The sequence below is a fragment of the Trachemys scripta genome, chromosome 7 (assembly GCF_013100865.1).
Source record: "Trachemys scripta elegans isolate TJP31775 chromosome 7, CAS_Tse_1.0, whole genome shotgun sequence".
Taxonomy (NCBI): domain Eukaryota; kingdom Metazoa; phylum Chordata; order Testudines; family Emydidae; genus Trachemys; species Trachemys scripta.
The window spans coordinates 115,496,812-115,524,280 of NC_048304.1; the positions used below are offsets into that span (position 1 = coordinate 115,496,812).

The 27,469-nt window shown below is 43.6% G+C and overlaps 1 protein-coding gene across 1 annotated transcript; it reads right to left on the bottom strand.

Moving 5' to 3' along the window:
- Window positions 1-430: 430 nt before the first annotated feature.
- On the bottom strand, window positions 431-27,251 carry PLEKHS1 (pleckstrin homology domain containing S1). The gene is made up of 15 exons (XM_034777996.1): window positions 27,164-27,251; window positions 24,138-24,183; window positions 21,729-21,817; window positions 21,520-21,626; window positions 19,730-19,864; window positions 18,087-18,162; window positions 17,464-17,574; window positions 16,530-16,640; window positions 12,278-12,388; window positions 11,838-11,941; window positions 10,295-10,504; window positions 9,404-9,505; window positions 6,296-6,431; window positions 4,131-4,199; window positions 431-2,320 (listed from the first exon to the last, which is right to left on the bottom strand). Exons 2-14 carry the CDS (start codon window positions 24,166-24,168, stop codon window positions 4,131-4,133), a joined length of 1,392 nt encoding a protein of 463 aa, XP_034633887.1. The 5' UTR covers window positions 24,169-24,183; window positions 27,164-27,251; the 3' UTR covers window positions 431-2,320.
- Window positions 27,252-27,469: the final 218 nt, after the last annotated feature.

The window sequence follows — 27,469 nt, forward strand, 5'->3', positions numbered from 1 at the left end:
GGCACGGGAAGTGCCAAGAACAGTTATGAGCCATGGTCTGTTTTATACATTAGACTTTGTGCCTTCCTTTCCCCCTCTTCCCCCCTTCACAATACAGGCGTGTCAATTTGGAGAAGACCCTTCCCACAACTGTTCTCTGTTCGGTGAGCCCCTCTTCTCTCTGAGCAATTGTGGATTCTCCCCTGCCCCCGACAGTGACTTTACCATAAAAAATGTGGCGTGATACAAAGGTCACAGTCTATATTTGAGATTTAAAAAAAAGAAGTGGCCAGTAATGAAAGTGTGTGCCATGGGAACATGGAAATTAACTGTCAGTTATTCACCCTCTTACAGGCATCTATTGCATTAGATTACAGGAAATTATAGTACAATAAATGTGCAGCCTGTTAATGTTTTAACTAATCACGTCAATTAACGCTCCAACCTCCCTTCCTCCTTGCTGCCCTAGCCGGTGAGCCCAGTTTTGCAGATGCTGACACACCTAGAGAGTTGCTAGATATTATGGCAGACGCTGGCCGCAGGCACCGAGTGGGTTAGCTTAAGGCATCAGCAATGTGAGCCGGTTTCGGCACTCCTGCAGGATTGCCATGGATTTAGGCAGGCAGCCTTCTTAAAGCCGGCAGAGCACCTGCTGCTAACTACCTCAGTTTCTGGTGTCATGTGGCCCTAAGCACTGCATCAGAAGTTCACTGCTTTTAAAAAAAACCCCACCTAAGGTAGTTCTAAACTTACATCAGGCTGGCTAGGACAACACACAGTAGAACGTAATGGCTACAAAGGCACATACATCATTCATACAACATATTATATTTTATATAACACTTCTTAGATTAAAAGAGAAGGACCATGGTTCAGCTGTGAACAGCTCAGAGAACTTTAAAATTAAAGGTAAAACACCTAAAAGTGATCTAAAAATAACACCTCTAGACCTAAGAATAGCACAAGTCTAAAGTCATTGCCTTTGGGCCTTCCATTGCTAGAAGGGAGTGTTGGGGTCATAATGGGAGGTAGGTGGGTATCTCCCATTCCCATTAGTATAGAGCTGTTGTTCCTAGCCCAGAAGGGCCATGAGATATTGAATATTTAAGCCATGATGCTTGTAGGTCTAGAAAAGTTGTTATTGGACCCTGGTTGTATATTGCCCATCCAGGGCTTTGGGCCGGTGTAATTCTGGGAAATGATATACTTGGGGAAAGAAAGCAATACTTCTGTGGCAAGTCCATTTTTGTTTAAAGGGGGGTGTGTGTTTGAAACCCCAGAAAGGTTTGGAATGTTAGAGCGAGTCCCACTGGGATAATTTTGGGCAGGTGATGCAGTCATAGAAATGTGTTAAATTGCATCACATCCCTGTGGAACATAGCCCATGTCCCTCTAATTCATCACATGGCTCTCACCTCCGTGTTTCATAGCTGGAATACAATCTGCATCACAAACAAAATCACACCATGTAACATTCACTGTAATGCACATCTACACCGTATACAATCTGACATAAAAGTAAGAAGCAGCTGACAATCACTTGGTAGCACCTTGGTTTTGATTCGCAAAAGCGGGAAATAAATCCCAAATTTTCTGACATACAAATGAACATGCAGTGCTAGACAAATCTACCAAAACTTCATGTTGCCATAGGAACAACACTATTGCCATAATAGTGAGAGCTGTAACAGAGAGATACAGAGTGCATGGTTCATTTTCTGCTTCAACGGATATATGCAAACTTCTCTGCAGTAGTGTTTTTCCAATGACAACTACAGACAAATCATATACCCCTGAATTCCTCACTTCACAAACATTTGCTCCGGGAAGTGGCAGGAAATTACTTCTAACACCATTTCTACCTCCTTTGTTCCTCCCTAGTTGGGGAAAGGAAGTTAGTTCTTTGTACTGCAATTCAGTGGCACGTGGCCATTTTCAAGACTGGAAGATTGTCTTGAAGGCTGATTTATCTGCAAAACCAGAGAAGACTCCAATCCCAATTTGGTAGAAAGTGATCACATCCAAAGCCATCTTAGCCATGAAAAATCTAGTCCTCTGATCAAGTAACGGTGTTGTTGCGGCACCAGTGATGTTGGTCAAAAAAGACAATTTAAAGAGAAGCGGCCCCACAACCACTTTGAACGAATGGAAGTTCTTCAGGCAGATGTTGTCCTTTTCCTTCTACCTTCAGTGTCACAGTTGATGCCTTCTAAATAGGATCCATATCTCCCTATGTGTTTATACAGAGCACAACACAATGAGGCATCAGAGTGCAACTGGAATAGAAATATTAAATGATGATCCTTCCATCTTCAGGAATATGCACATGGCAACCACTTATCTACAAAACAAAAGAGAGAGAGACTTGAAAACCTTCAGAAATTGACCTTCTGAGCGGAAATGAAGTGAATTCATTGTATAAACATTATTAATCATTATGATTGGCTTCACTGATACTGTTGCAATCTTGTTCTAGTTGGCATAATAAATTTGACCTACTCTCAAGGAGACCCTGGCAAGCAAGGTGTTCCCTGCTTTGTTATAAGACTCTTTTGAATCCGTATATGTTATAACAGAACATGATCACGCTTGTTTCGGTAAGCAGAAGTCCCTACAGCATAGGACAAGGTCGACTTTTAGCACACATTAGAGGGCACCACTACAGAGGTTTCCATATCAAGAAGAGAGAGATACTTTTGTGTGGAGAGCATTGCAAATCAGGCATATTTGCAAGATAGCAGGAGTTTGTGTAACTTCAGTCTCTTGTACTGCAGCTGCACGTAGCCAGGAATATTGATGTGAGATATCCTTTGTTGGGGAAACAGATAAATCTCTGGAAATTCCACTATGATGTGCCCTCTTTTCCTTTATATTGAAGTGAACGTAGGACTTTGTGAAGGCAACAGGCTGCTACTGCTTAACTATAGAACTGAGAGCCATTCCAGTTTTCCCAGCTTGAATCCTGACCTGGCTTAGTTCATACTCCACTGCCATTCATCCTCACTCCTCTGCCCTCATTGCTAACTCAGGTGTCAAGCAATTGTGATCGTGACTCTTGTGATGTAGTAATGAAAAGTCTGTCTCTCTCAGACAGCTTGGCAACCTGGGGAAGCCCTCAGATTAAAGTCTGTTCACACACAAGCCAATTGTTCATGGCTCCTTATGCTGCACTGCATGGCAACTCGCAGGACCCCTCACTGCTTTTCTGATCAGTGTGTGTTCTGCTCTGAGTGGTGACTCTTCCAGTGTAGGCCAAACATCTGTCCCCAACCCCTCCCCGTATTCATCTAGAGCCTGGTGCAGCTTGTACTGAAGCCCAATAGGTTGGATCAGGCTCCCATCTCCCAAACAAGTCTACTGTCCAGGACCTCCTGATGTCTTTTTTGTGGCTGTAACATGAGGGGCCCCAATTAAAACCCTGCATCCACAGAGCATTCTACTGCCCAGGCACGTGTCCAGTGCCACCGCTCTTAAGTTGTGCTCCACTAAGCTGGCCTCCTGCCTTCCCAGAGCAGGACCCAAGGGAAAACGTGGCTGTGTTCCAAAGGTAATTTCCCCCCTTCTCCCACGCTCATAACTGATGAATGAGTTTAATGGGCAAACAAAGGTGAGTCCAGATTATGCAGTACACAGGCTTAGATATCAGGATTTGACTATCAAGTTTGCTACAGCTATTCTGTTTGATTTCACGGTTAACAGTCATCTGCCCAAAATATTTAACTGGGACTTTAAATGGCAAATCAAATCCAAACAGTCAGTTCTTACTCTTTGTAGAGCTGCACATAACAGCGATAGCTCTGACTGGGGAAGGCTATTTGGAAGGATTGTGTGGTACTGAATATGAAAGCACGATTTCTTTATCACATGTTATCCCTTTCCCCTACCCTTTGTCTGCATGTCTGTTTAAGCACTTTGGGGCAGGGACTATACAACTGTTTGTACAATCCCTGCACAATGGGGTCCCTATGCACTACTGCAATAAATGGGATTAATAAAAACATAGATTTTTTTCCCTTCCTACACGAACTCAAGCCTCACCTCATGTAGAATAAACGTGTATTGCTTTGAGCACAGTGAATTACATTACTGCCAGGGTGAGAAGAAACAACCTCTTTTGTGTTAATAGGTGCCATTAAAATGGTGGCACTTACCTAGGAACATGAGCATCCTTTAATATGGAAAATGTCTGAATCTGGAATCCGACGGACAGTAAGTTTCACCTTTAAAAAAACAAACCAAAACGCACACACACACACAAGGGTCACCTTGTTATAGCTCAGTAAATCCACATCTGATAAAATATCACTGCTCCCCCCAGCCTCCCTCCCCCCACCCCCCACCTAAATGCCCTCATCTATTAACCGTGTTATTTGTATTGTCTCTTGGGATAGGCTTTCTATTGCTCAGGCTACACTGGCATTGGGTGACCTCAGCAGATCCAAACATAAAGGTGCCCGTATGGGGGGCGGAGATCATGAGTGTCAAGATTGCAGCCCAGCTGAGAGTAGGGTGACCAGATGTCCTGATTTTATAGGAACAGTCCCGATATTTGGGGCTTTGTCTTATATAGGCGCCTATTACCCCCCACCCCCGTCCCGGTTTTTCACACTTGCTGTCTGGTCACCCTAGCTGGGAGAAATGTAGCTCTCCACATGGGACCCAACGCTATGTACTGTGAGGGCCTACTCAGACTTCCAGCCCTGTTCCAGAAGGTGATGAGTGTTGAACAGGGAGTTATGCCCAGTGGTTAGAGAAGGGGAGTCAAGACTCCTAGGTTCTCTTCCCAACATTCTGAGAGTGAGTAAAAGCATCCTATGGATTGAACACTTCGAGCAACCTCCTACATACACAATAAACAGGTATTTCCTTAACCCAAGAAGCCAACAGCCTAAAGGCTTGAAACCAAAAGATACTGAGCACCTGTAAACATCCATCGACTGACTGCATGAGATTTATAGCTGCTCAGCATCTCAAGAATCACCGTGTGGACACTCTGGCCCTTCCATTCCGTGGGAGTCTGGGGTGCTATTGCAAATCGGTACAGAGTGGGATTTTGGTGTTGATGCTACTGATGAGTTCCTCCTATGCCTGGAGCTAAGACAGCAGTGGTTGTGGTGGGTTTTGTGTTCACAACCACCTTTTGTGCAAATGGTCTCAGCATTTCTTAGGTGGCCTGATGCTTTGCCCTTTGTGTTACTTCGCATTCATGCTCTCCCCAAGGGCAGGCTAGGGCTTAGTCAGGTGATCTGAGGTGGAGCGGAATCAGGTTATAGCTAAGGCTAAGGAGGAGGCACAGAGAAGGCATTTAAGGTTTAAAAAGGAAAGCTATTGGACACCAGAGGTTGTACCGAGTGGAATCCTCAAGCCTGAGGCTCCTGATCAGAAATGATTTTTTCTGTGGCTTATAACTTCATTAGCATCCAACCAATTAAAAAAAATCATTCAATCGACTTTGGGCACGTAAATAGCCCTTGTCACGCAAGTCCCAAAGCTGAATGATTTTGCACTGGGGTAAAGGGTGGGTATAAACCCCTACAGAGCTCAAAAATGGCAAAAAGAAGTTTGCTCTGTTTTCCCCCCCGCAAAAGAAATTCCCCATTTGGGACAGAGCATGCATGGAAATCATCAGTCCCAAGTGTGACCTGTGGGCAGTTATCAGTGAGTGAAAACACAAGGTTATAAGTTAAACTGTTCTGCAACCTTAACTATACAGATATGTCCATTTGTACGATGGAGTGGGTGCCATGAATCGACTGCCAAGAAAGGGTTAACTCTCAGTGGGTGTCTGCCTTTTATGAAAGGTGTCATGATTTCTTGCCAGCACTGCTGTGTTATGCATTTGGATCTCTTCCTGGCCAGAGTCACAACCTTTGGAATCCTGCCCCAGGCTAATCCCCAGTCATATGATGGTGATCAGTATCCATTTAGATATTGCTAGGGGGCAAGAGATGTGAGGGAACACGGCTAGTCTCAGCTACTCTTCATAGTTTCTCAGGACAAGAGTGAGCTCCTGAAACTTTGAGGCTTGGATTGGCAGAAGCCCTTGTAAGATCATAATCATAGAACCATAGAATATCAGGGTTGGAAGGGACCTCAGGAGGTCATCTAGTCCAACCCACTGCTCAAAGCAGGACCAATCCCCAACTAAATCATCTCAGCCTGGGCTTTGTCAAGCCTGACCTTAAAAACCTCTAAGGAAGGAGATTCCACCACCTCCCTAGGTAACCCATTCCAGTGCTGATCTGACCCCCAAAGCTATGATCTGACCCCCAAAGCTATGTCTCTTCTTCCCTGACCAATCACCATTGGGGCTTACCTCCTTTCTCATGGACCTGCTGACAAACAAGGAAACCTCATCAATGCTTTGTGTGCGCAAGTCATTCACAGCCACTATGTGATCCCCATGATGAAATATACAGCCTAAGTGGCAGGGACCCTTCCAATGCGAGATGCTAGAGAGGCGGAAGAAGAGACAAAGAGCATGAATGGGATTGTTTGGGCCCACTGTCCAAACACAAATGACAGGTCTGTTTCACTCCAGCTGTGCTGCCTGGCCCTGCACAAAATAGGAAGCGGTAGACGGATTAAAAGGGATAATTGCTTTTTGGTCTGATTTTTGGTTTTAAACAAACTGCTTCATCCATTCCAACCAGTACGTCCAAAAGGGATCTGATTACAGGTCATGCAGCATTGTCATCCCTTAATCTAACAGGTCTGGGTTGGGGAGGGTCACCAAGCAGTGAGGGGATTTACCCTGTTTGGTTCTGTACAGTGTGGGGACAAAAAGAAGAACAGGAGTACTTGTGGCACCTTAGAGACTAACAAATTTATTAGTGTGGGGACAAACACTCTGCTGATGTAACTACACTGCCTCTGATGCAGAGAAGTTAGCCCTTCATTTACCTGAGTGACTCTTTCCAGGCCAAATTTGCAGTCCAGACTGAACTAAAACTTGGACATCTGAACAGCAGGATCAGAGCTTTGTGGCTGCCCCTGTAAAGGGATGCATCAAAACTCTGCCTCCAACTACCCCAGTGACAATTTCAGTAGACTCCCTTAGAATCCTTCAGCTGGCCTCTCTTTGCTGCTGATCTCTCCTGGCTTCTCCTGGCGGATTAGCAGCCTGGGAGCCCACTGACCCCTCGATCTGATGCTCTATTCCAAAACTGTTGCCAGCTGAAACCAGCCAAATCCTTTCAGTACGAATTCCCACTAGGGTTGCCCTGGGTGGTTAGCCCCAGATCCAAGTTTTGCAGCTGGGCCCCATCTCAGATTCTTTTGTGGTGTTTCCTGCTCTCGCTGATAGGGGCTGAAAAAGCTATTTCCTCCAGACCCGCAGTGCCGCTGATAAGTGTGGTACATCAAAGCCGCGGCGAGAGCCAGTCCTACCGCTGAGCAGAAGTGAAAGAGCAAGAGGCGGCACAGCAGGGGGCCAGGATGAGACACTGAATTAATCTTCCACGCAGTCTGTCCTTTACCCCTCTCCTCTTTCCTTTCTCCTACTTTATTGATACTGAAGATCTAGGGAGAGGACTGACTTCCACACTACCTACTTACACTGCACCGCTGCTGGGAGAACTGATACCCTCCAGCCCCCAACATCCAAGAGTGACAATGTCTGGCTGCTGGATGGACTATTCCCAGTGCTGAAAATGGTTAGCAAATCCCTGGCGGCCAGCAGGTCTATGCTGGGACTCCCACTCAGGTCAGCCTGTCTGAAACAACTCAGTAGCACTTTGCACTTACAGTCTGCATTTAACCCGAAGCTCTCTGCCGACACTTCTTATTTAAACCACACCACAGCATGTGAGATAGTTTGCTCATCTGTGCATAGTAATATTAACCTGCAGTGCAGAGAGCGGAAGTGATTTGCTTTAAGACCCAGAGCGAACAAGCGATTCATCTGGGAGTAGAATCCAAGAGTCCTGCCTCCTAGGTCCTTGCTCCAAATACGAGCCCATAATCTTTTTGATGCTTTGAACAATCAAAGCACACTCCCCACCCCCACCCCCAAAGATTATCACATCTTTGCACAAAAACGCCTCTTGATTAGTGGTAGCCTGGGGTCAGAATTGGACACTTTGTGCATGCCACTGAATTTTCCTGGGTTGCAGCTTCCCCATCCATAATATATGGATGATAATGTGTCCAACTGTACAAAATGCTGGGAGATTTTTGATAGAAAAGTTTTATTTATTGGTATTTAACCAATTTAAAAGACACACTCCCTCTGGCCATATGGACTCATAGATTTTAAGGACCGAACGGACCATGGTGATAAACTAGTCTGACCTCCTGCACATCACAGGCTACAGAATCTCACCTACCCCCCTCCTGTAACAGACCTGTAACCTCTGGCTGAGTTATTGAAGTCCTCAAATCATGGTTTAAATACTTCAGCAAAAAGAAGAACAGGAGTACTTGTGGCACCTTAGAGACTAACAAATTTATTAGAGCATAAATTTGTTAGTCTCTAAGGTGCCACAAGTACTCCTGTTCTTCTTTTTGCGGATACAGACTAACACGGCTGTTACTCTGAAACTTGTAAATACTTCAGGTTACAGAGAATCCACCATTTACTCTAGTTTAAACCAGCAAGTGACCTACAGAGGAAGGGGAAAACCCTCCAGGGTCTCTGCCAATCTGACTCAGGGGAAAATTCCTTCCTGGCCCAAAATATGGCAATGAGTTAGACCCTGAACACATGGGCAAGATCCACAAGCCAGATACCTGGGGAAAAAATTCTCTGTAGTAAGTCAGAGTCTGCCTCATCTTCAGACATTGGGGATTTTTGCTGCTAGCAGTTGCAGATGGGCCACATGCCATTGTAGGCAATCTCATCATATTATCTCCTTAGTCTTGAAACAAGTCAATTTTTTTTTTGCCTAATCTGCTCTCCTTGGAAGTCTGTTCCAGAACATCATTCCTTTGATGGTTAGAAACCTTCATCTAATTTCAAGCCTACACTTGTTGATGGCCAGTTTATATCCATTTGTTCTTGTGTTAGCTTTGGCACTTAACTTAAATAACTCCACTCCCTCTCTGGTATTTATCCCTCTGATGTATTTATAGAGAGCGATCATATCTCCCCTCAGCCTCCTTTTGGTTAGGCTAAACAAGCCACGCTCCTTGAGTATCCTCTTGTAAGGTAGGTTTTCCATTCCTCTGATCCTCCTAGTAGCCTTTCTCTGCCCTTGTTCCCCTGAGAGTCACATAAACACAAGACAATTTACCATATGCATGAAGGACAACTGACAATTATGCCATTCATGCTGATATTAGAAGAATAGCCTTTTAGGCTAATGCTTTCCCAATGGTTACTACACCCTGCCTGACACACAAGAAATACCTAGCTCTTATATAGTGTTTGACAGGCATTTACATCTGGACAAGTACCCACCACCATAAGACTTAAAGGCCCTACCATATTTGTCCTGCTGCTTCAATAAGCGTTAGATTACTGGTGACATCAGCATGAGGGATGCAAATATCCACCTCTTGTAGTTGGCTGTCATCTGTGACTTTACTGTAAGAGAGGATGTTGTAGACAAGTCAGACTCTACCAATCAGACAACTGAAGCACATACTCACTAATGATAGGAAGTAGAGTTCATTATTGTTTCCTACAATCTGTCCTTCAGGGCATTATCCAGCCTACTGTTAAATCTTGCAGGTGCTGGATTTGCCAGCATTTCTCTTGGAGAACATTCTGCTCCATCAGATCTCACCACTAAGAAGCTTGCCCAAGGTCTAGATGATGGGGAAGCTGTGGCCCTTTTTTATTTCTAACACAGTAACCACCTTTCTGCTTGGATGAGATAGGTTAAAATAGGGGGTTTAATAGGCAGACTCTTCTGGCCCTGATCCTGAAAGGCATTTAAATGCTTAACTCCCATTGATTTCAATGCTTAAACACCTTCTAACGCTTTTACTGCTGTTTTGTGCTAGAAATCACACTCTTCACTATCTTGCAAGAGACAAGGAAGTAGATAGAAAACTTCTAATTGTGCATATTAAAAAATAAATACACCACCAGTAAATGCTTTCCAAACACGATCAGGGCCTTAATCCCCTTTCTCATCCCAAAACAGACCTTAAAGAGCAACAGCGCCTATTCTTAAAGGTGTTATGCGGCGTGTTTGGTTTTGATCTGGCCATCGCAAATTCAAAGCTCACCATTCTTACATTCATCCATTTCTGGTTTGTGTGATATTGATTAGAACAAGGAAGAATGCTGCTATCTCAAAGATCCGGGTCTAATAGAATCCTCTTTAAAAGTAATTACATTACATATTTCAGCCCAAAACATCCTTACTTGATTATTATAGATAACTGAACCACTGATAGTGACGATACATTTGGCTTTCTCTCCTGGGTTAGCTGCTTATTAGTACTGCTTTGCGTGAGCTGTTGTTGGTTTCCATCTGCCTCGCAGTTTCTTAAATCTATGCTATTTTCTTGACTTCTGGGAAGGGTCAGGAATTCATCACTTCTGCATGTAGGCTGGGGTTTCTCTTCAGGCAACCTAATGAAGAAGAATGCTAATAAAAAATGCACTGGGTTGGCATGTCAAGTCACGGTTACTCTTGTTGTGTTTGAAGTTGTTTCAAATAGATGTCAGGGAGGCAAAGAATAACAAGTTCTTGTAGTGAATTGAATGGCCAAAATTACAGCTAAATCAACTAAACTGGCCTCCTAAAAATGGAACATAAAAACCAAAACACTTACAATATTGAAAGAATATTTATTAAAAATAAAAACCATTCCAAGCAACATGGTTTAACAAGGAAAAGGAGTATAGATTGTTGGCACTGCAATATACTGGCTTGTGTGAGAATGCATAATTGACCTCTACTGGATAGAATGTGTCAGACCTGCTCAAATGCTTGTCAGATTATTTGTTGCGCCTTCTAGTGGCTGGAGGTCCGAAAAGAGGTGTAATTAGTACCAACAGTTAATGGAGAGATCCTTTAACTCAAATGGGACAGGCTTGTGACTTGGAGTGCAAGGTCTTGAGTTCTATTCCCAGTTCCACATATAACATTAATATAACATATGCAATTAAATAATATTGTAATAAACTGGTGTATACGTGCATGAGTACGTACTACTGTCTTCAATTGGCTAGAATCAGAATTGTTCATCTGTGTGTCACAAGTATTAATGACTAACGGCCAACGGAAATTATCCTATAACTCAAGAGTTAGGAGAATAATATTTTGGAACTGGAGGATCTGACTTCTTTGCTGTTGTCACTGAAGTTCTTAGTGGTCACTCTCTGGTGCATAGTGAAAGCTGTGAAGTTTCTATGTGACCATGGATTAATACTCTGCACTTCTGTACTGTCTTTCATGTGACAATACTGATGCATATTGCAAACATCAAGCCATAGAGCACATCTATAAAGTAAGTAGTATTAGACCTGTTTTATAGGTAGAAAAATTGAGGTACAGAGAGGTGACTTGTCTAAGATTACCCAGCGAGATAGTGGCATACCAGGAAACAGTTCTTTCTTAACAACTACGCAACACTGCCTGCTCTAATGAGTGTCTGGCTTGGGTGTCTGTGAATGTACGTGGCTGCAGCTGTTACATTGTTTAGCCCAGAAAAAACATCAGTCAACTTCTTACAGAGCCACATTTTATTCTGTGTAAGCCTGTCAGGATGTCCTAATGGATGAATTTGTGAAATGACCTTGAATTTCACTCTGGTAAATGCCCCCCATAACCCCAGAAAGGCCTCTCCCAAACAGCCTGCGCTCTGTAGATTTCCTCATATAGACAGCAGGAATGCAGCTCTGGCCGTATCGTTACAGTGCATTGATTTTTTTTTAAATACTAAAAGAAAGTGCTACTTACAGAGGTTTCATCGACACGTACAACTTCCTGCTGAGAGGATCCTCATTCTCCACTGGGTTGTGTGATTGAACTGGCGGATCAGACGTTGATAGCTCACTTTCCAGCTGTTGAAAACGAAAAACAACATGGGAGGTAAACATTTTCTCTCTACATCCACCAAGGAGTCCCCTTGGCTTCTTTATGTAGTGTCCGTTTGTGCTGTATTGTGCTAAAACAGCTCAGCCAAACCTCAATTAACCAAAATACCCAGCGAATCCCAGCTTAGACGCCCTCTTTCCCAAACCAGTGTGCACTACGTTGTTCTTCGCTCCCATTGTAATTTCCTGCTTGCCAATAATTTGGGAGTTTGGTACTCAAGCAACCTTGCTACGATTGGGTTTGGACAACTGAATATTCTCTTGGAGCAGGATCAACAGAGAAACCTACCTGATGTGGCTTACCTGTGCTAGAATACTGCTTGGAGAAGCATAATAGTCTTCCCCCTCCTCTCCGGTGTTCTCATCTGAGTCCAACAGCAGCTGACTTATGCTGGTCTTTTCAGAATTGTTATTCTGTATTTAAAAAAAAAAGCTTCCATGTTTAATAGGACATTACATTCTCTACATCTGACACCTTCTTTCCATTTACTTGGAAAAATCCATTGGGAAGGGTTGTGGGAAGATTTGTTCTTCAAAGGCAGAAATAATATCACCATACATCTGATTTCTAAACAAGGCTTCTGTCTTTGTGCTCAGTTATACACTCAAGCAGCTGCATGTGCAAAGCTGTGAGTATTAATATCATTTACTGTAGATATCTAAATAGCTGATTCGTGGAGGCGATGTTTGTACCTGCCATTGACTGCATATGCAAAAATAGCTGCTGTGTTCAAAAATCAGGTCCAATGGTCAAAAATGTACACATGATGTTGTGTCACTTGTGCACACCAGGGCCCAAATCCTCAAAGTTATCCAGATGCTTAACGCCCTTGACAACAATCTTTGAGGATCTGTATCAGGGTTCTTTGCTACAGACCCAGTCCTGATGTCCTCACTTAGACAAACCCCCTCATTGAAATCTAGAACTGGCTGGAAAATGTCAACTTTTTTCAATGAAAAGGAGAAAGGATTCATTTTTGATCCCCACTATTACAAGCAATGGGAGTCTTGTCTGAATAAAGAGTGAATTATTGGCTAGACAGCAGTTTGAGCTATTGACTTGCAAAGTTCAGTGGACTGGAAGCTATGCCTGACTATCTGAGAGTAGAAATTGAGCCCAGTATATGCTGGGTGTTTTGCTTTGCCCTCAGCAAGAGCTAGCACAAAATGGTCCTTCATAAAGACCAGGAGTATTTGACAAGTCTTGGAAGAACAAGTCACTTCTTCAAGCTAAATTTGCCATCCTTTCGTTCCCTCTCACTCATTGATTTGATTGTCCTGCAGAGTATAATTAGTATTTAGCTTCTTCTCAGTAAACCTCTCCATGCCATGTTTGATGCATTCCTTCTTTATCTCTCTCTTACTTCTTCCATGGCAATAAATTTTAAAGCTACTAAATGTGCCACCGAATATATTATTGTTTTCAAGATAAAGTAAACGAATTACCCTCTTTCTTACAGGGAAAAGGAGGAGACTGGCATTGAATGGAAATGAGGAATGACCAATTGATTTTTTGTGTGCCTTGTGGGTAGTCACTGATTACAAAACAAAGGGTGGCACTTATTGGAGCCTAGAGTCAACACAGGTCCAAAAATGTTCCCATAAAAGCCAATGGGAGCAAAGATGGGACTCTATGCTCCTAATCCAAGGTTCACTGAAGTCAGTGGAGACAGATGCCCCCTTGACTTCAGTGGACTTTCAATGAGGCCCTACATGAACAAGATGTCTAAGGGCTTCATTCTGTAGGGTGTTGAACATTCCCGTGAGATGCTGAGGTCTCTCAGCTCCTGCTGACTTCAGTGAGAGTTGAATGCTTGTCACTAGAGCTGGCTGGGAATTTTTCAACTAACCGTTTTTTTCGTCAAATGCTGACTTGTCAAATCTGAAAGAGTCATGCAAAATGGGTCATTTTTGACCAATTTCTCAATTCAAAATATTTTTTGGAAAAAAAACCCAACAGTTTTGAAACTGTCAGTTGTATTTTTGACATTTTTTAAGTGAAAAATTCCAGTTTTTTGGTTCAAAACAACTTTTTGTTTCAAAATTTAAGCTAATTATAGTTTAACTCTTTTTTAAGAACCATCACAAAATGGAACATTTAAAAAAAACGTCTAAATGAAACAGTTTGATGGAGCTAAACAGAATCTTCTGGGGATCGTTGATTCATGAAAAATTAAGGTGGTTCTTTTTCGTTTGGGTTTTTTTGTTTTTGTTTTTTTACTTTTTGCCCTGATTTGGAATGGGAATCTCTTTTGAAATCTCAAATTTTTCTGGGATGGGAAAACTATTTCCCTCCTAGCTCTACTCCTTCCAGGTTTGAGCCCTAAATTACACCAACACATGCATATCTAAATTCTCTCTTGCTAAACAAATGGAATAATCTTATTTGGCATTATCACAGATTCAGGACAAAAATGGAATGCAGGGGATATACTGCAGCAGTGCTGGATTTCAAAAGGCATTTGATATAGGCCCTGATTCAGCCGCATGCTTAAGCACACGCCTAACTTTAAGCACTTGAGTAGTGTCATTTAACTTCAGTGAGAGTATTCTTAAAGCTGGGCATGACTTGAATACAGTACCTTGTTGAATCCAGACCATAGTGGCACATCATAAAACTAGGAAGAAATTGGATAAGTACCACACAGATTAAAAATAGCATAAAGAGGGATGTGAAACTGGCTGAATAGTGATCTGTGGGGAATTGTTACTGTTAGTGTTCCCCCACCTGGAGTGCCTATCAGGAGTTCTGCCAAGAATATAAGCCCTTTGGGAGTCCTTTTCATTATGTGTGTGTGCAGTGCCTAGTACAGTAAGGCCCCCATCCTGAGTGGGGCCTTTAGCTGCTACTGCAATACAAGTAATAAAATCTTAATAAATAGCTTAATATAAGGGGTTAGTAGCGGGGAGTGGGAGTCAGAGTTCCTTTTAACATATTCATTATTTAGAGTATGTCATTATTATTTAACATATTCATAACCGGGTTTCTTTTAACATATTCATTATTTAGAGTATGTAAATTCAACTTGGAATTAGTTGTCATGGGAATCAGAAGGACAACAAAGATATGGGTCCCTGGCCTCAAAGTGTGGAGTGACTTGGATAGATTAGGGACTAGAGCCTTCAACCCCTCACTCAGGTGAATGAGTCCTTACACAAGTAGACTCATTCATGTCTATTTGTGAGAGTCAGGATTAATTACCTGAGGAAGAGTTTGCATGATCAAGGCCTACAATAGTGAGTCACTAGTAATTCAATGCAATCTAATACCAGTAAATGTAGAGTCATACCTCTAGAAAAGGAAATAAACACAAAGGTACAAGCCAGAGACGGCTGTCCAAGTAGCAATACGTGCAGGAATGATCTGGAGCTGATAATATTGTACTAAGAAATTTATTCTCTCTTATTAGCTGTTGGGCAAGGCTATAAATTGTACTTTCCGCATAGTCTCGAACAGAAAACAGAGCTCCCTGCCATACTCCCCCAATCCAAACTGAAGGCCATGTAAAGTCCCTGTGCGCCCCACCCCTCCTGTCCACAGCCAGTCAGCCCAGAACTGGCATCCGCAGCAGAAAGGGACTTCTGCGCTGCCTGCTGCACAACATGGGCACAGCATTTGGCTCCAAGGCAATACAAACCTGAGAAGGATTCGCAGGTAAAAGAGAAGCGGGTGAGCCAGAGGTCTGGTCTACACTCAAAATAGCACCGGTTTAACGAGTGGTGTAATTTTAATCTGATTTAGTTAAACTGGTGCCACTGTCTGTGTAAACACTCCTATTTTAAGCCTGGCTGAAATCAGTTACAGGTGTAAACTAAGCCATGCTAACCCTAAGCCAGGTTTATGCTGATTCAAGAGTATTCATGCAGGGCTGGGCACCCAGTTTAACTAAAGAGGTTTTGAATCAATTTGAGTTAAACCAGTGCAATTTTTGTGTGTAGACAACCCCTGAGAGATGCTAGAAAGACGATTCAGGAAGAACATGGGCACAGTCTACAAATATGTTAGCAAGGACAGAGCCTCGGCTTGTGTAAATTGTTGTAGCTCCATTGAAGTCAATGGAGCTGTGACAACTTGCCCCTACTGTGAGGGAAATCTCAGTCATGCTCTCAGAAGGGGAAGGAGCAACTGTTAGAGCTACACAAGAAATAATTACAGCCAGTTAGAAAAGGTTAACAGTTGGAGTCAGTTAGACTTGCTAGGGAGGTGGTTGAGTCACCGTTCATACAGATATTCAGGGTAGATGAGGCATGACAATAAAGCTAGGTCTACACTGCAGATTAAATCACCTCCCTGAGTGACAGAAGTTACACTGACATAAGGCTGGCGTGGACAGCGTTACGTTGGCGGGAGAGCTTCTCCCACTGACATAGCTACCACTGCTCGCGGGGGCTGGAGTAGTTAAGCCAATGGGAGAGCTCTCTCCTGTTGGCTCAGAGCAGTTACATGAGAGAACTTACAGCGGCACAGTAAACTGTCTAGTGACCTACGTTAATGAGCATTCCTGCAACATTTACATATATAAGAGGCGTTCCAGGCCCCGCTAGCTATGCTCACCAGGCTTGGAAGAAGAGGTGCTGGTAAACTGTGGTGAGGCCGCTGTTTAGGGAGACCACGAGAGCCAGGATCTGAGTGAGGCCTTTTCTTGTCGTCTGCGGGATCTTCCACCTGCACATCAAAGGAAACACATTGACAACCTGGGCAGAAGTATTGCAGGTGTTTTATTGGCATGGTCGGTTGGTAACAGAGCACAGTCTGTATTATGCTCCCTCCAGACCGTTGTTACACTCCCTGTTTGTGTGGTACTTTGTGACTACACTAAGCGCTGTTTTCCAGGCTGCTCTTGATTTACTTTCTCTAGACAAATCTACAGGCACATCAGGAAAGCAGCAGTACTTTTTTCCTTTCTATTTAAATATTGAGGAGGGAGGGGGATTGACAAAGGACAGTTAGGTGCCCAACTCCCATAGGAAGTCAATGGAAGTCAGACACCTACCTCCCATTTGTGCCTTTGATTATCTCTTCAGACCTTAAATCCTAACCACCAATCAGGAACTTTACCGGTGGCAGCAGTGGAAGCATCCTGCACTTGGCTTTGGTAAGATGTGCCAACCCTGATGTGCGGGGACCTCCTTTAGGGATGGGAGGGTCATTCAGTCTCCAAGCCCATCATCCTTGGCCCATTTGCTAAAATGGTCAGTGAGGTTTCCAGCTGAGGCCATCACCATCCAAACCCCCCACCTTTCTTAAATGCAGATAGGCCAGGAAACAAACCTGACAGCGTGAGCCTTTTACAGGAATTCTCTCACATTCAAGCCTCAACATCTACTTTCCAATCCCAAGAGAAAGCAAAATGTTCCTGTCACTCCACTGGCCTGAGTGCATGCTGCCCCGAGCTCAGGAGAACTTCCTTTTCATGGAGAGGTTCAATTATACAAATCAACTATCACATGTAGCCCTAGCAGCAGAATCATTAGCAACAGCCCCTTACTTCACCGCAGTCACTCGGAATCTCCTCGTGGGTGCTCAAAACTGTTTCATCGAAGGCTGGTGGCGAAGAGAGGGACCGACCTTTGCTTCTCTGAGCTGAAGGATTCTGGTTCTAGGAATTCAGTGACAGCAGTATGAGGACCGATGGGTCCTTGGACAAAAGTCTGCTCTTAGAAGCCCATGTGGTTCCCAATGATGCAGAATTTTAGCTCCAAGGCTCAAGAAATGAGAATTAGGGATACATTGTCATTCTGTGAGATGACGGGGGAAATTCACCCCTGCACAAGGCCCATGTACTCTTTAAGTCCTGTGCACTTTACTTCTACAAGTACATGTTTCCTAATGAACAAGAGATTCTTTAATGTTTAAGTGGGTCTTAAGTGGTGAGCAGGCATTGTGCGGGTCCTCTACACAGGGGTAGATTTCACCGTAAAGGAATCTCTTTTTCATGACGGAACTGGTGTTATAGGGAAAGTGCACTTAATATACTTAGGGTCTATACCAGCAAATATCAATGTACAGATTCCCTCTCTTCATAAATTACTAATGAAATTACAAACCGCTCTCTTTAAAGAGGCTGATTTGTGCATTTAACAGCTGACTTTTTTTGTACTATAACATCACCTGAGCAGAGCATCCATCGTCTTTTGCCTCCATGTGGGCTGAAGATAGGGAAGTGAACCAGTCCTCAACTTGTTCCCTGCGGGTTGGAATGACGAAATGAAAAGTCCATTATTATCATGCACAAGAAAAAATAAATGGTGCATGTGTGTCTTCCTAATGGCTTAAACCTACATCCACTGACGTCAATGGGAGTCTTTCCATTGACTACAGTGGGCCTTGGATCAGGCCCCAAAAAGGCCAAGCAGGGAAAAGCTGTCTCTTCCTTACAATGCTAGAGCACTGCCTTAGCGGAGTTCACTCTGCTGTAGTGTGGTAGCCTTAGGGAATTGTAGGAGTGTGGCCAGCAGATTAAAAAACTATGGAGACCCACTGGCCAAAACATCCCCTGATAGATTGGTGCTGTGAGGAGGCTTCTGTTTCTGTAGCCCATTCAAAACCAAGTTTGGGCTATGCATAGGCGCATATGACTACAGCCCATTACACAGAGCATTGGCTAATAAAGGCCAGTGAGATTACACAGTGGAAAGATGGTCTCTAAAAGCTCACTTCTGCCATGTGTGGAGAATTCCTGTGAGGTGCTTCTCAGGCTCCACACCATGTGATTCACAGGAATGCACAGCAGTCCATAGAAGATGGCCTGTGACTTTCAGAAATATGTTTAAACAGGCAGACAGAAAAGACTAACGTATGGTCGCATTGTAAGACAACTAAGAAGGAGATGCTGCATTTTGTTCACAAGTAGGACTAATTTGATGGGCTCTGGAACTTTTCCCACTAGATGACTTAAGGGAACAATGTACCGCATGAATGCATGCTTGAATGCTAACTAGGTATTTGGCGTTTTTTCTCTTTGGGCTCAGGTATGTTCTTCCTGCTTCGGTTAGGAGTAAGTGTACCATCCTGCAGTACTTACGTTGATGAAAAACACTCTCATTGACACAGCTGCAGGAGGGGAAGAAAAGGGAGAAAAGCTGGGGCAAAGCAGCGGGGAGCCCCTCTACAAAGCATGCTCTCTCCTGACCAAATTTCTATTGGCTGTTGACGCAGCATTAATTCCTGTTCTTTAAGAACATGAGAACGGCCATACGGGGTCAGACCAAAGGTCCATCTAGCCCAGTTCCTGTCCTCCGACAGTGGCCAATGCCAGGTGCCCTAGAGGGAATTAACAGAACAGGGAATCATCAAGTGATCCTGTCGCCCATTCCCAGCTTTTGGCAAACAGAGGCTAGAGACACCATCCCTGCCTATCCTGGCTAATAGCCATTGATGGACCTATCCTCCATGAATTTATCTAGTTCTTTTTTGAACCATGTTATAGTCTTGGCCTTCACAACATCCTCTGGCAAAGAATTCCATAGGTTCTTTCTCTGTTTTCCACCTGTGGAATGGTAGTAGGTTCTAGGTGCAGTGGGGGCATGTGCGGGAGCCAGGCAGCTAGGGGTTAACCCCTGATTCATTCCCCTACAGTCTATTCTCCCTCTGGACTGTAGACGATGATCCTGCCCTATTTCCCCCAGGGCAGGCATGTCCCCTACAGTTGATTCCCCATGAGCAGGGCTAAGAATTTCTTTCCCCATGGATCCCAAGAGCCACTTGTTTTGGTGGCTATGCCCTCTGCCATCTCCCCTCCTCGTCACGAGTACCTGTCCTTCGCAATGAGGTAGTAATCCCTGCTCTCTGTGTTGATGGATAGCACTTCCTCAGGGTGGCATTTGAACATCTTCCTTACTGCTGTCATCTTCTCATAATTACTTATGCCAATCTCAATATTTGAAATCCTGTTGGACATGCATATGAAACATTTACTTATATAAGGCTTATCCCATGCATTGATGCACACTGTGAAATGATCATCCATAAAAGCAATGAGGATCAAGGACTTGCTAGATCATTTCTGTGCTATTGCTTAAATAACTCTTCCTCTGAGATTAATTAATCATGTTTACTACAGTGGTACCTCAGGGCCAGCCAAGAATGGGGCCCCATTGTGGTAGGCACTGTTGTAATGATTACAGCATTTTTTGAGACACAGCCAACATTAATAATAGAGCTGGTTGAGAAATGTAAGGCCTTTCCACAGAAAGGTTACACAAAAGTCAATAAATACATAAAATAAAAATGTGCTGAGTTTTCAATGGAAAAACTCCCACAATGTTTGTTTTTTGAAAATGGAAAAAAATCAATTTTTTGACCCTGAAACTACTTCTTCCTTCCTTCCTTCCCTTTTTTTTTTTAAATCAGAAAATTTTAAAAGAAACAAAAAATATTTATCAACTGGAGGGGAAAAGGCTATTTTTATATTCTTAAAAGAAAAAAAGAAAAAAACAACCCCACAGCTTTCTGGGTGGCATTATACTGTTACATAATTAAAAATAACACTTTTGATTCAGCCAGCTGGAAAGTTTTCAGTCATAAAGAATTCCTTAAAGAGAACTGCACTGTTTGCTTTCTGATAACGGAAGAAGCACAACAGAAATATGAGGACTATGGGGGAGGGAGAAGGGCCCATCCAAAGTTCTTTGAAGCCAATGTAAAGACTCTTGTGCACTTCAGTGGGCTTTGGATCAGGCCCAAGGTGGAGAAAACATTGGACAAGCCTTATTGTTTCTAGGCCCGATCCTGCATTTCTTATATATCCCAAACACCCAGGGCTAGAGTGTGATCGGTTCTTGTACATGCAGCCCAAGGGCCAGGGCGAGTGCTCAATGAACCTCCCAATCTTTCCGTAGCCTGCCCAAAGAACTGTGCCCAGCGCTGTGCAGTGACTAATCTCTTTGTGCAGTGCCCCGGTCGCATGCTATCTCAGTGCTGGTGGGAAGAGGCAGGGCAGCCTGTGCCATCCCCCATATAATCCCTCCCTGAGCCCCCCACAAGGGGCCACTGCCTAATTGACAAAATTAGGCCCTGCTAGGACTAGGTAGGTATCTGGAGTGCACAAGGAGAGTGGGATCAGGCCTACAGTGTGTATCCAGCTGAAATGCACCAGCCTCGGGCCAGTTTCTGAAAGCCCTTCCAAAGCTGAAGAGATCCTTCCATGTAAAGTCCCAATGTGGAGAAAGGTGCTCGTCAACATCAGTGTGGCAGAATCCCTTTGCATGTAGGAGTACTTGGTGTTGTCCTTGGAGAAGATAAGGGACCTATGACTGTAGGTAATAGAAGCCTTTGTTTTAGCGGTGTGCAGCTGATACAATACCTGGATCCTTTACACAGCCGTAGCTTGGTTTTTGTATATATAAATCCTATTAAGTCTATCAAATAATACAACACTCTTAAGCCCTTCCAAAGCCTACTGAAGTCAGTGGGAGTCTTTCCATTGACTTGCAAGGACTATGGATCAGACCCTAAATCAGCAGCAAAAGGTGAAATCTGTGATCTCATTTCAGACTGCTGAAGTGTGGTTAAAGAGAAAAAGTGATGAACTTCAGATACCTACTGGTCAATTGCAATGAAACCCTTTATCTGTTGGCCTTTAAGGTACTTCAGGGTGTAGCATCTCTCGCTAGACTTGCACAAGATGAAACCTCGCTTTTTCCAAGAACTCTGCAGAAAGGAAAGTTTGCCTCGATAAACCTCAGAACAGCAGAAATAACAGAGGTTTGTTAAGGGATTGCTGGGAGGATGACTAATTTGGGTTTACTGTACCTGTGTAGTGAAAAGCTGAGGCGGTGGGGATTTGATAAAGTCACCGTGCTTACAGACTTCATCCTCCTGAAAAAATGTGACTTGATTTCCTACCAGACAAAGAGAAATGAATGGCACCGTCACTCAATTTGTTGTTAGTTAATCTCCTACATGGGCCTGCTTGCAATGTGTTGCTGAGCACTGGGCTTCCGTGCTTAAGAGGCCATGAAACCTGGTCGGTGAGAAGACAAGCACAAATAACGGCTATAAAATGCAGGGTCTGACCACATTCCCATTTCTGTTGATTTTATTGCTGCCGACTGCCCCAAAATTGCAAACACAGAGTCGTGATTACGGACAATGTATTGCATTGAGGAGGTGCAAGGGTCTGTGTTAGGTCTGGTCTAATTTAATTTCTTCATCAGTGATTTGAAAGAGGGAGTAAATAGCACACTAATGAAATTTGCAGATGGCATTCAATTTGGAAGAGTGACAAACACCAGAGAGGACAGAAAATACTTTAGTGCAAGGCAGGATCTAACAAGAGGAGCAACATGGACAGAAAGTAAAATGGGGAAAACGCAAGCTAATGCCTCTGGGCAAAACAAATCCAAATACATAGACTCATGACCCAGCATGCCGTGGCAAGCTAGCTCAGTTTGTGATCACTGGGTGGAATTGACTAATCAAAAGCTAACTCCTTCCTATTTAATGTGCTTTGCAATTCCTCAAAATGGCCTGTACATAAGCAAGTTCTAGTCTTAACTCTTTATAACCTGGAAGCCAGTCTTTAAGATGTAGATTTATTTTTAAGGTGCCCAAGGACTATGTGGAGGCAGCTGGAGAGCCTATAAAGGTCATGCCTTCACCCACAGCAAACCCCATCTTGGACCTATCTAAATATATATATATACCACCACACAAATATTGTGACAGACCCAGACCAGTGGGATACATGAGTCTGGTAGAGGGCAAATATACTGGTCACTGGATGAGTAGTTTTCTGTGCCCTGAGAGCAGGGGCTGCACTACAGTAATCAGGAACCTGCTAGAACCAGTTAAGGCAGGCAGGCTAATTAGGACACCTGGAGCCAATTAAGAAGAAGTTTCTAGAATCAATGAAGGCAGGCTAATCAGGGAACCTGGGTTTTAAAAAGAGCTCACTTCAGTTTGTGGTGTGAGTGTGAGGAGCTGAGAGTGAGAGGGTGTGCTGCTGGAGGACTGAGGAGCACAAGCGTTATCAGACACTAGGAGGAAGGTCCTGTAATGAGAATAAGGAAGGTGTTTGGAGGAAGGTTTACAGGAGGCACTATAGACAGCGGCAGTCCACAGGGCCCTAGCTGGAACCTGGAGTAGAGGGCAGGCCTGGGTTTCCCCCCAAACCTCCCAATTGACCTGGACTGTGAGTTCTTCCAGAGGGGAAGGTCTCTGGGCTGTTCTCCAACCCACATGGTGAATCTCTGAGGCAAGAAAATCTGCCAATAAGTGCAGGACCCACCAAGATAGAGGAGGAACTTTGTCACAATACACTCACACTCTCTCTCTCTCTCTCTCTCTGAAGTCAAGGGGAGTTTTGCCTTAAGAAAAGCCATGAATGTCTTGGAACTACTGAACATGTCTCCTACTTGTTTGGTTTAGTTCCTTTACACTAGTGGTCCCCAAACTGGGGGGCATGGAGGAATGTTTGGGGGAGGGATCCAGGCCAGCCCTCAGGAGGGTGAGGAGGGAGTGCCCCTGGGCCTTGCTCTGCCTCAGCTCTGCTCTGGCCCCACCCCCAGCCATGGCCCCAGCCCTGCTCCCGCACCTGGCTGCTGACCCTGACCATGGCCTGGCAGTGGCTCAGTGGCCCGGCAGCAACTCCACTCCCGCACCCGGCCCTTGGCCCAGCTGTGGCTTCAGCCTCAGCCTTGGTCCCTGGCCCCCAACCATGGCTGCAGTTCTGGCCCTGGCCCCAGCCCCGACCAGAACCCCAGCTAGTGACTGCAGTTCTCGGAGAGGGGGAGTGAATGAGGTGGGTGCAGACAGAGATAAGGGGGTACAACATAAAAAGTTTGGGGACCACTGCTTTACGCTGTATCCATCTCAAACTCAGTCCAAACCAAGTCTGACAGGGATGGGGAAAGATGCTGTTTTTTAGGGGAGAAGGCTGCATCGGGGCATGTGGTTACTGGGAGAAGCCACAGAGGGGTGGAATTATAGCATTAACATATGGTATATGCCAATTTAACCTCTCACTTTTTTGTATGCTGCATGCCTTTCCTGTGTGTTCTATGTTGTCCGTTGAAATGTCTTTAGGAAAGAGACTTGCCTCATTCCATCTCTGTGAGATGCCTAGCACCTCATTGGTGGGGATGTTACATAACTGTAATAATTTGAAAGCTGGAGCAAATAATTTTCATTTGACAAATCTCAGTAGATTCTAATTTGTACCTGTGGAGTTTTTTGTAGATTTGAAAGCCATTCCGATTGCTTCAACCTGGAAAATCAAAACAAGCAGAGATTTAGGGCTAGATTCTTTCACCTTGACACGAGCCGAGCAGTGCCTTTGTTGGCAAGGATCCCCCCTGGCAGAATCTAGCACTTAATAAAGAAAACACTTCACAAACTTTCCCGAAAATGATCACAAGTATCTTTTTATATAGACCAACGGGATTCGCTTGCCACCAACGAAACCTACCCAAAGAGTTTAACTTTCTGTCCCTTTCACAAACAAACAGCAACTGTAACCATGAAACAACGTTTATTATGAGTATTTGTTTCTGGCAGTGTCCAGTGTGATTGGCATTGAAAAACAGAATGATTTTCAATGGGAGTTAGGAAGATCTGGGCCCATGACACACAACAAAGGTAGGCATACATTTTATAGACTCGGTATTTGAAGGAGAACATCTGTTCTCCGTTATCTTGGTATAAATTCAGAGTAACTCCTTTTCACTGGAATTACTCCACATTTTTATTGGTGTAATTGAGACTGCACTGTGACCAAGAGAAGCTAAGTGATCCACCCAATGTTATATAACCAGTGAGTAACAGATGGAAAGAGAAGCTGTCTAATAGTAGGGCAGAATTTTGCAGAGGTGCTTTGAGGTGTATTTCTAACAGCATTTAAAAAATAAGTTTTTTAGGAAGACCAGATCTACATCAGAATCCTAATGTGGAGCTGAACCCGGAAGAAGGTTGGTGGTAGGAAGTGATTTTAGATGAAATACTCCATTTGCTGTATTTTTGTTGTTGCTTTAGGTATCTTGCCTTTCAACACTTTTATCCCACTAAGAACTCCGTTTCTGCATCATCACAATCACAGCTTTGTCTTCCAGCTATACTTTGCCTTCCTATTTCTTTGCAGTTTGGGTTGAGAGCAATGAACTTGTGCCAACCGGTTACTTTGTTGTGTGTATGTCACCATCCTTCATGTGCTGGATGCCTTTGCATTATGTTACAATTAATCATAGAATATCAGGGTTGGGAGGGACCTCAGGAGGTCATCTAGTCCAACCCCTTGCTCAAACCAGGACCAATCCCCAGCTAAATCATCCCAGCCAGGGCTTTGCCAAGCCTGACCTTAAAAACCTCTAAGGAAGGAGATTCCACCACCTCCCTAGGTAACCCATTCCAGTGCTTCACCACCCTCCCAGTGAAAAAGTTTTTCCTAATATCCAACCTAAACCTCCCCCACTGCAACTTGAGACCATTACTTCTTGTTCTGTCATCTGCTACCGCTGAGAACAGTCTAGATCCATCCTCTTTGGAACCCCCTTTCAGGTAGTTGAAAGCAGCTATCAAATCCCACCTCATTCTTCTCTTCTGCAGACTAAACAATCCCAGTTCCCTCAGCCTCTCTTTATAAGTCATGTGCTCCAGCCCCCTAATCATTTTTGTTGCCCTCCGCTGGACTTTTTCCAATTTTTCCACATCTTTCTTGTAGAGTGCGACCCAAAACTGGACACAGTACTCCAGATGAGGTCTCACCAATGCCGAATAGAGAGTTAATGATCACTTCCCTTGATCTGTTGGCAATGCTCCTACTTATACAGCCCAAAATGAGATTAGCCTTCTTGGCAACAAGTGCACACTGTTGACTCATATCCAGCTTCTCATCCATTGTACCCCTTAGGTCCTTTTCTGCAGAGCTGCTGCCTAGCCACTCAGTCCCTAGTCTGTAGCAGTGCATGGGAGTGCAAGTCCTTCCACTTTTATTGAAAAACAAATCTGGTCTCTTTCATTTGTTTACCTTTTGTAGGTGACTCCCTCAGTTAGATACCGTTCTGTTCTTTCACTTGGGAAGCAGTTCTCAATAGCCCTAAAAAGATCCACTGTTACTTGTAAATTCAGATCTGCTTCTCATAACAACTTTGATTTGACCTGGCTATCAGTTATAGCACCAATAACTAATCAATCTGCCACATGTAGTTGCAATCCTTCCCCTTGCCAGGAAAATCGGTAAGTGTTGCAATTTCCTCCTCTAATGTTCAGCCAGGTTCCCTTCCAGACTGAGGGATTCAGGTGGCTTCTTTTGCTCCAATTTTATCAGACACTGTGTGACAGAGACGTGGGTGGTAAGAGATTGTTCTTTATTTTCTGGCCTCAGTCTCCTGCCATTAACTTCTTGGGTGACCCCAACCACTCCCTTGTCCCAGGATAGAGATCGAAGCAGTTAACTCAGGTGGCTGTTGTTTCAGATGGGCAGACAACCCACTGCAAACCTAGTGTCATTACAGACCTCGGTAGAGAATTTGTACTTTTTTTTTTCTTTTTTTGGAAACGTGTTTTTGCCTTGAGAGGGGGCTTTGTAGTTAAATGCTATGGCAGAATATCTGTTATCAAATTTACTGAATACAATTTTCATCCATTGCCCTTTAAAACTACAAATACAAAAGTTGGCGCATGGGAGAAAAAAACAAAACAAAAAATGTGTAGCCACTTGCATTCTACCTCTTCGTTTTAATATTACTTTGACATCCCTTTTGTTTCAATGGATGGCTCAGGAAAGCTCTTTAAAACCTGATTAACAAAGTCTTCAGAACTCGCAAATGCTATAACATTCACAAAAGCAACATTCCATGAGTTTACAAAGGGAGCGGGAAAAAAAGACTCGTCTAAATTTGAGTAAAGGTCAAGATATGTCGGTAGAAAGACAAAAGAAACTAAATTACAATAGGGCTCTTAGTCATCCACATTATCTCAATTGATATTTTGTAAATCAGTTTAATCATTGAGTTTAATCATTTTCTTTAAATGGGGGGGGGTGGAGGACCTTTTTAAACAGAGAAGCTCTCATTCAGGATAGACAATGGCAATTTCATGATTCTACTTCCTCAGGCTTTTGTTTTAAGAGATTTGATTTCTTTCAGCCTTTAAAAATGGAAATTAAGTCCTGCAAATGAATTAAGATGGAGGTTAATCTTAAACTTCAAACATAACCCTGTGAAAGACAAACAAGCTGTATTAGTACTTACAGGCAACAGCTGTCTACTGTGTAGATCTTCTTAGAAGCATGCACCTTTATATGTTCACAGATCCACTGTACCGGTCTCCTAACCACACTGTTCTGTGTTGCTGCCCTACACTGCTACTACCTACTTATACCAGTCAGCTAAACACAAACACTGTGAAATATGACCCACAAGGAAATTCCCAAGCTTCCACGGTATGGCACATTTTACCAGAGTAGGTTAGTTGAATGACAAATTGTTTAAAAAGGGGAAATCCAGGAGATTAATATACATTAATTAAAACAAAATATACATGCTTGATTTAGCCAT

Bases quoted from the DNA above. Each gene is read 5' to 3' on its own strand.
- PLEKHS1 (XM_034777996.1), bottom strand. From the start codon at position 24,168: ATGGCTTTCAAATCTACAAAAAACTCCACAG. The intron at 19,865-21,519 runs GTAGGTATCTGA...CATGTCCAACAG, and splicing joins GGTTTCATTGCAATTGACCA to GATTTCAAATATTGAGATTG. The intron at 17,575-18,086 runs GTGATGTTATAG...CTGAATTCCTAG, and splicing joins ACGATGGATGCTCTGCTCAG to AACCAGAATCCTTCAGCTCA.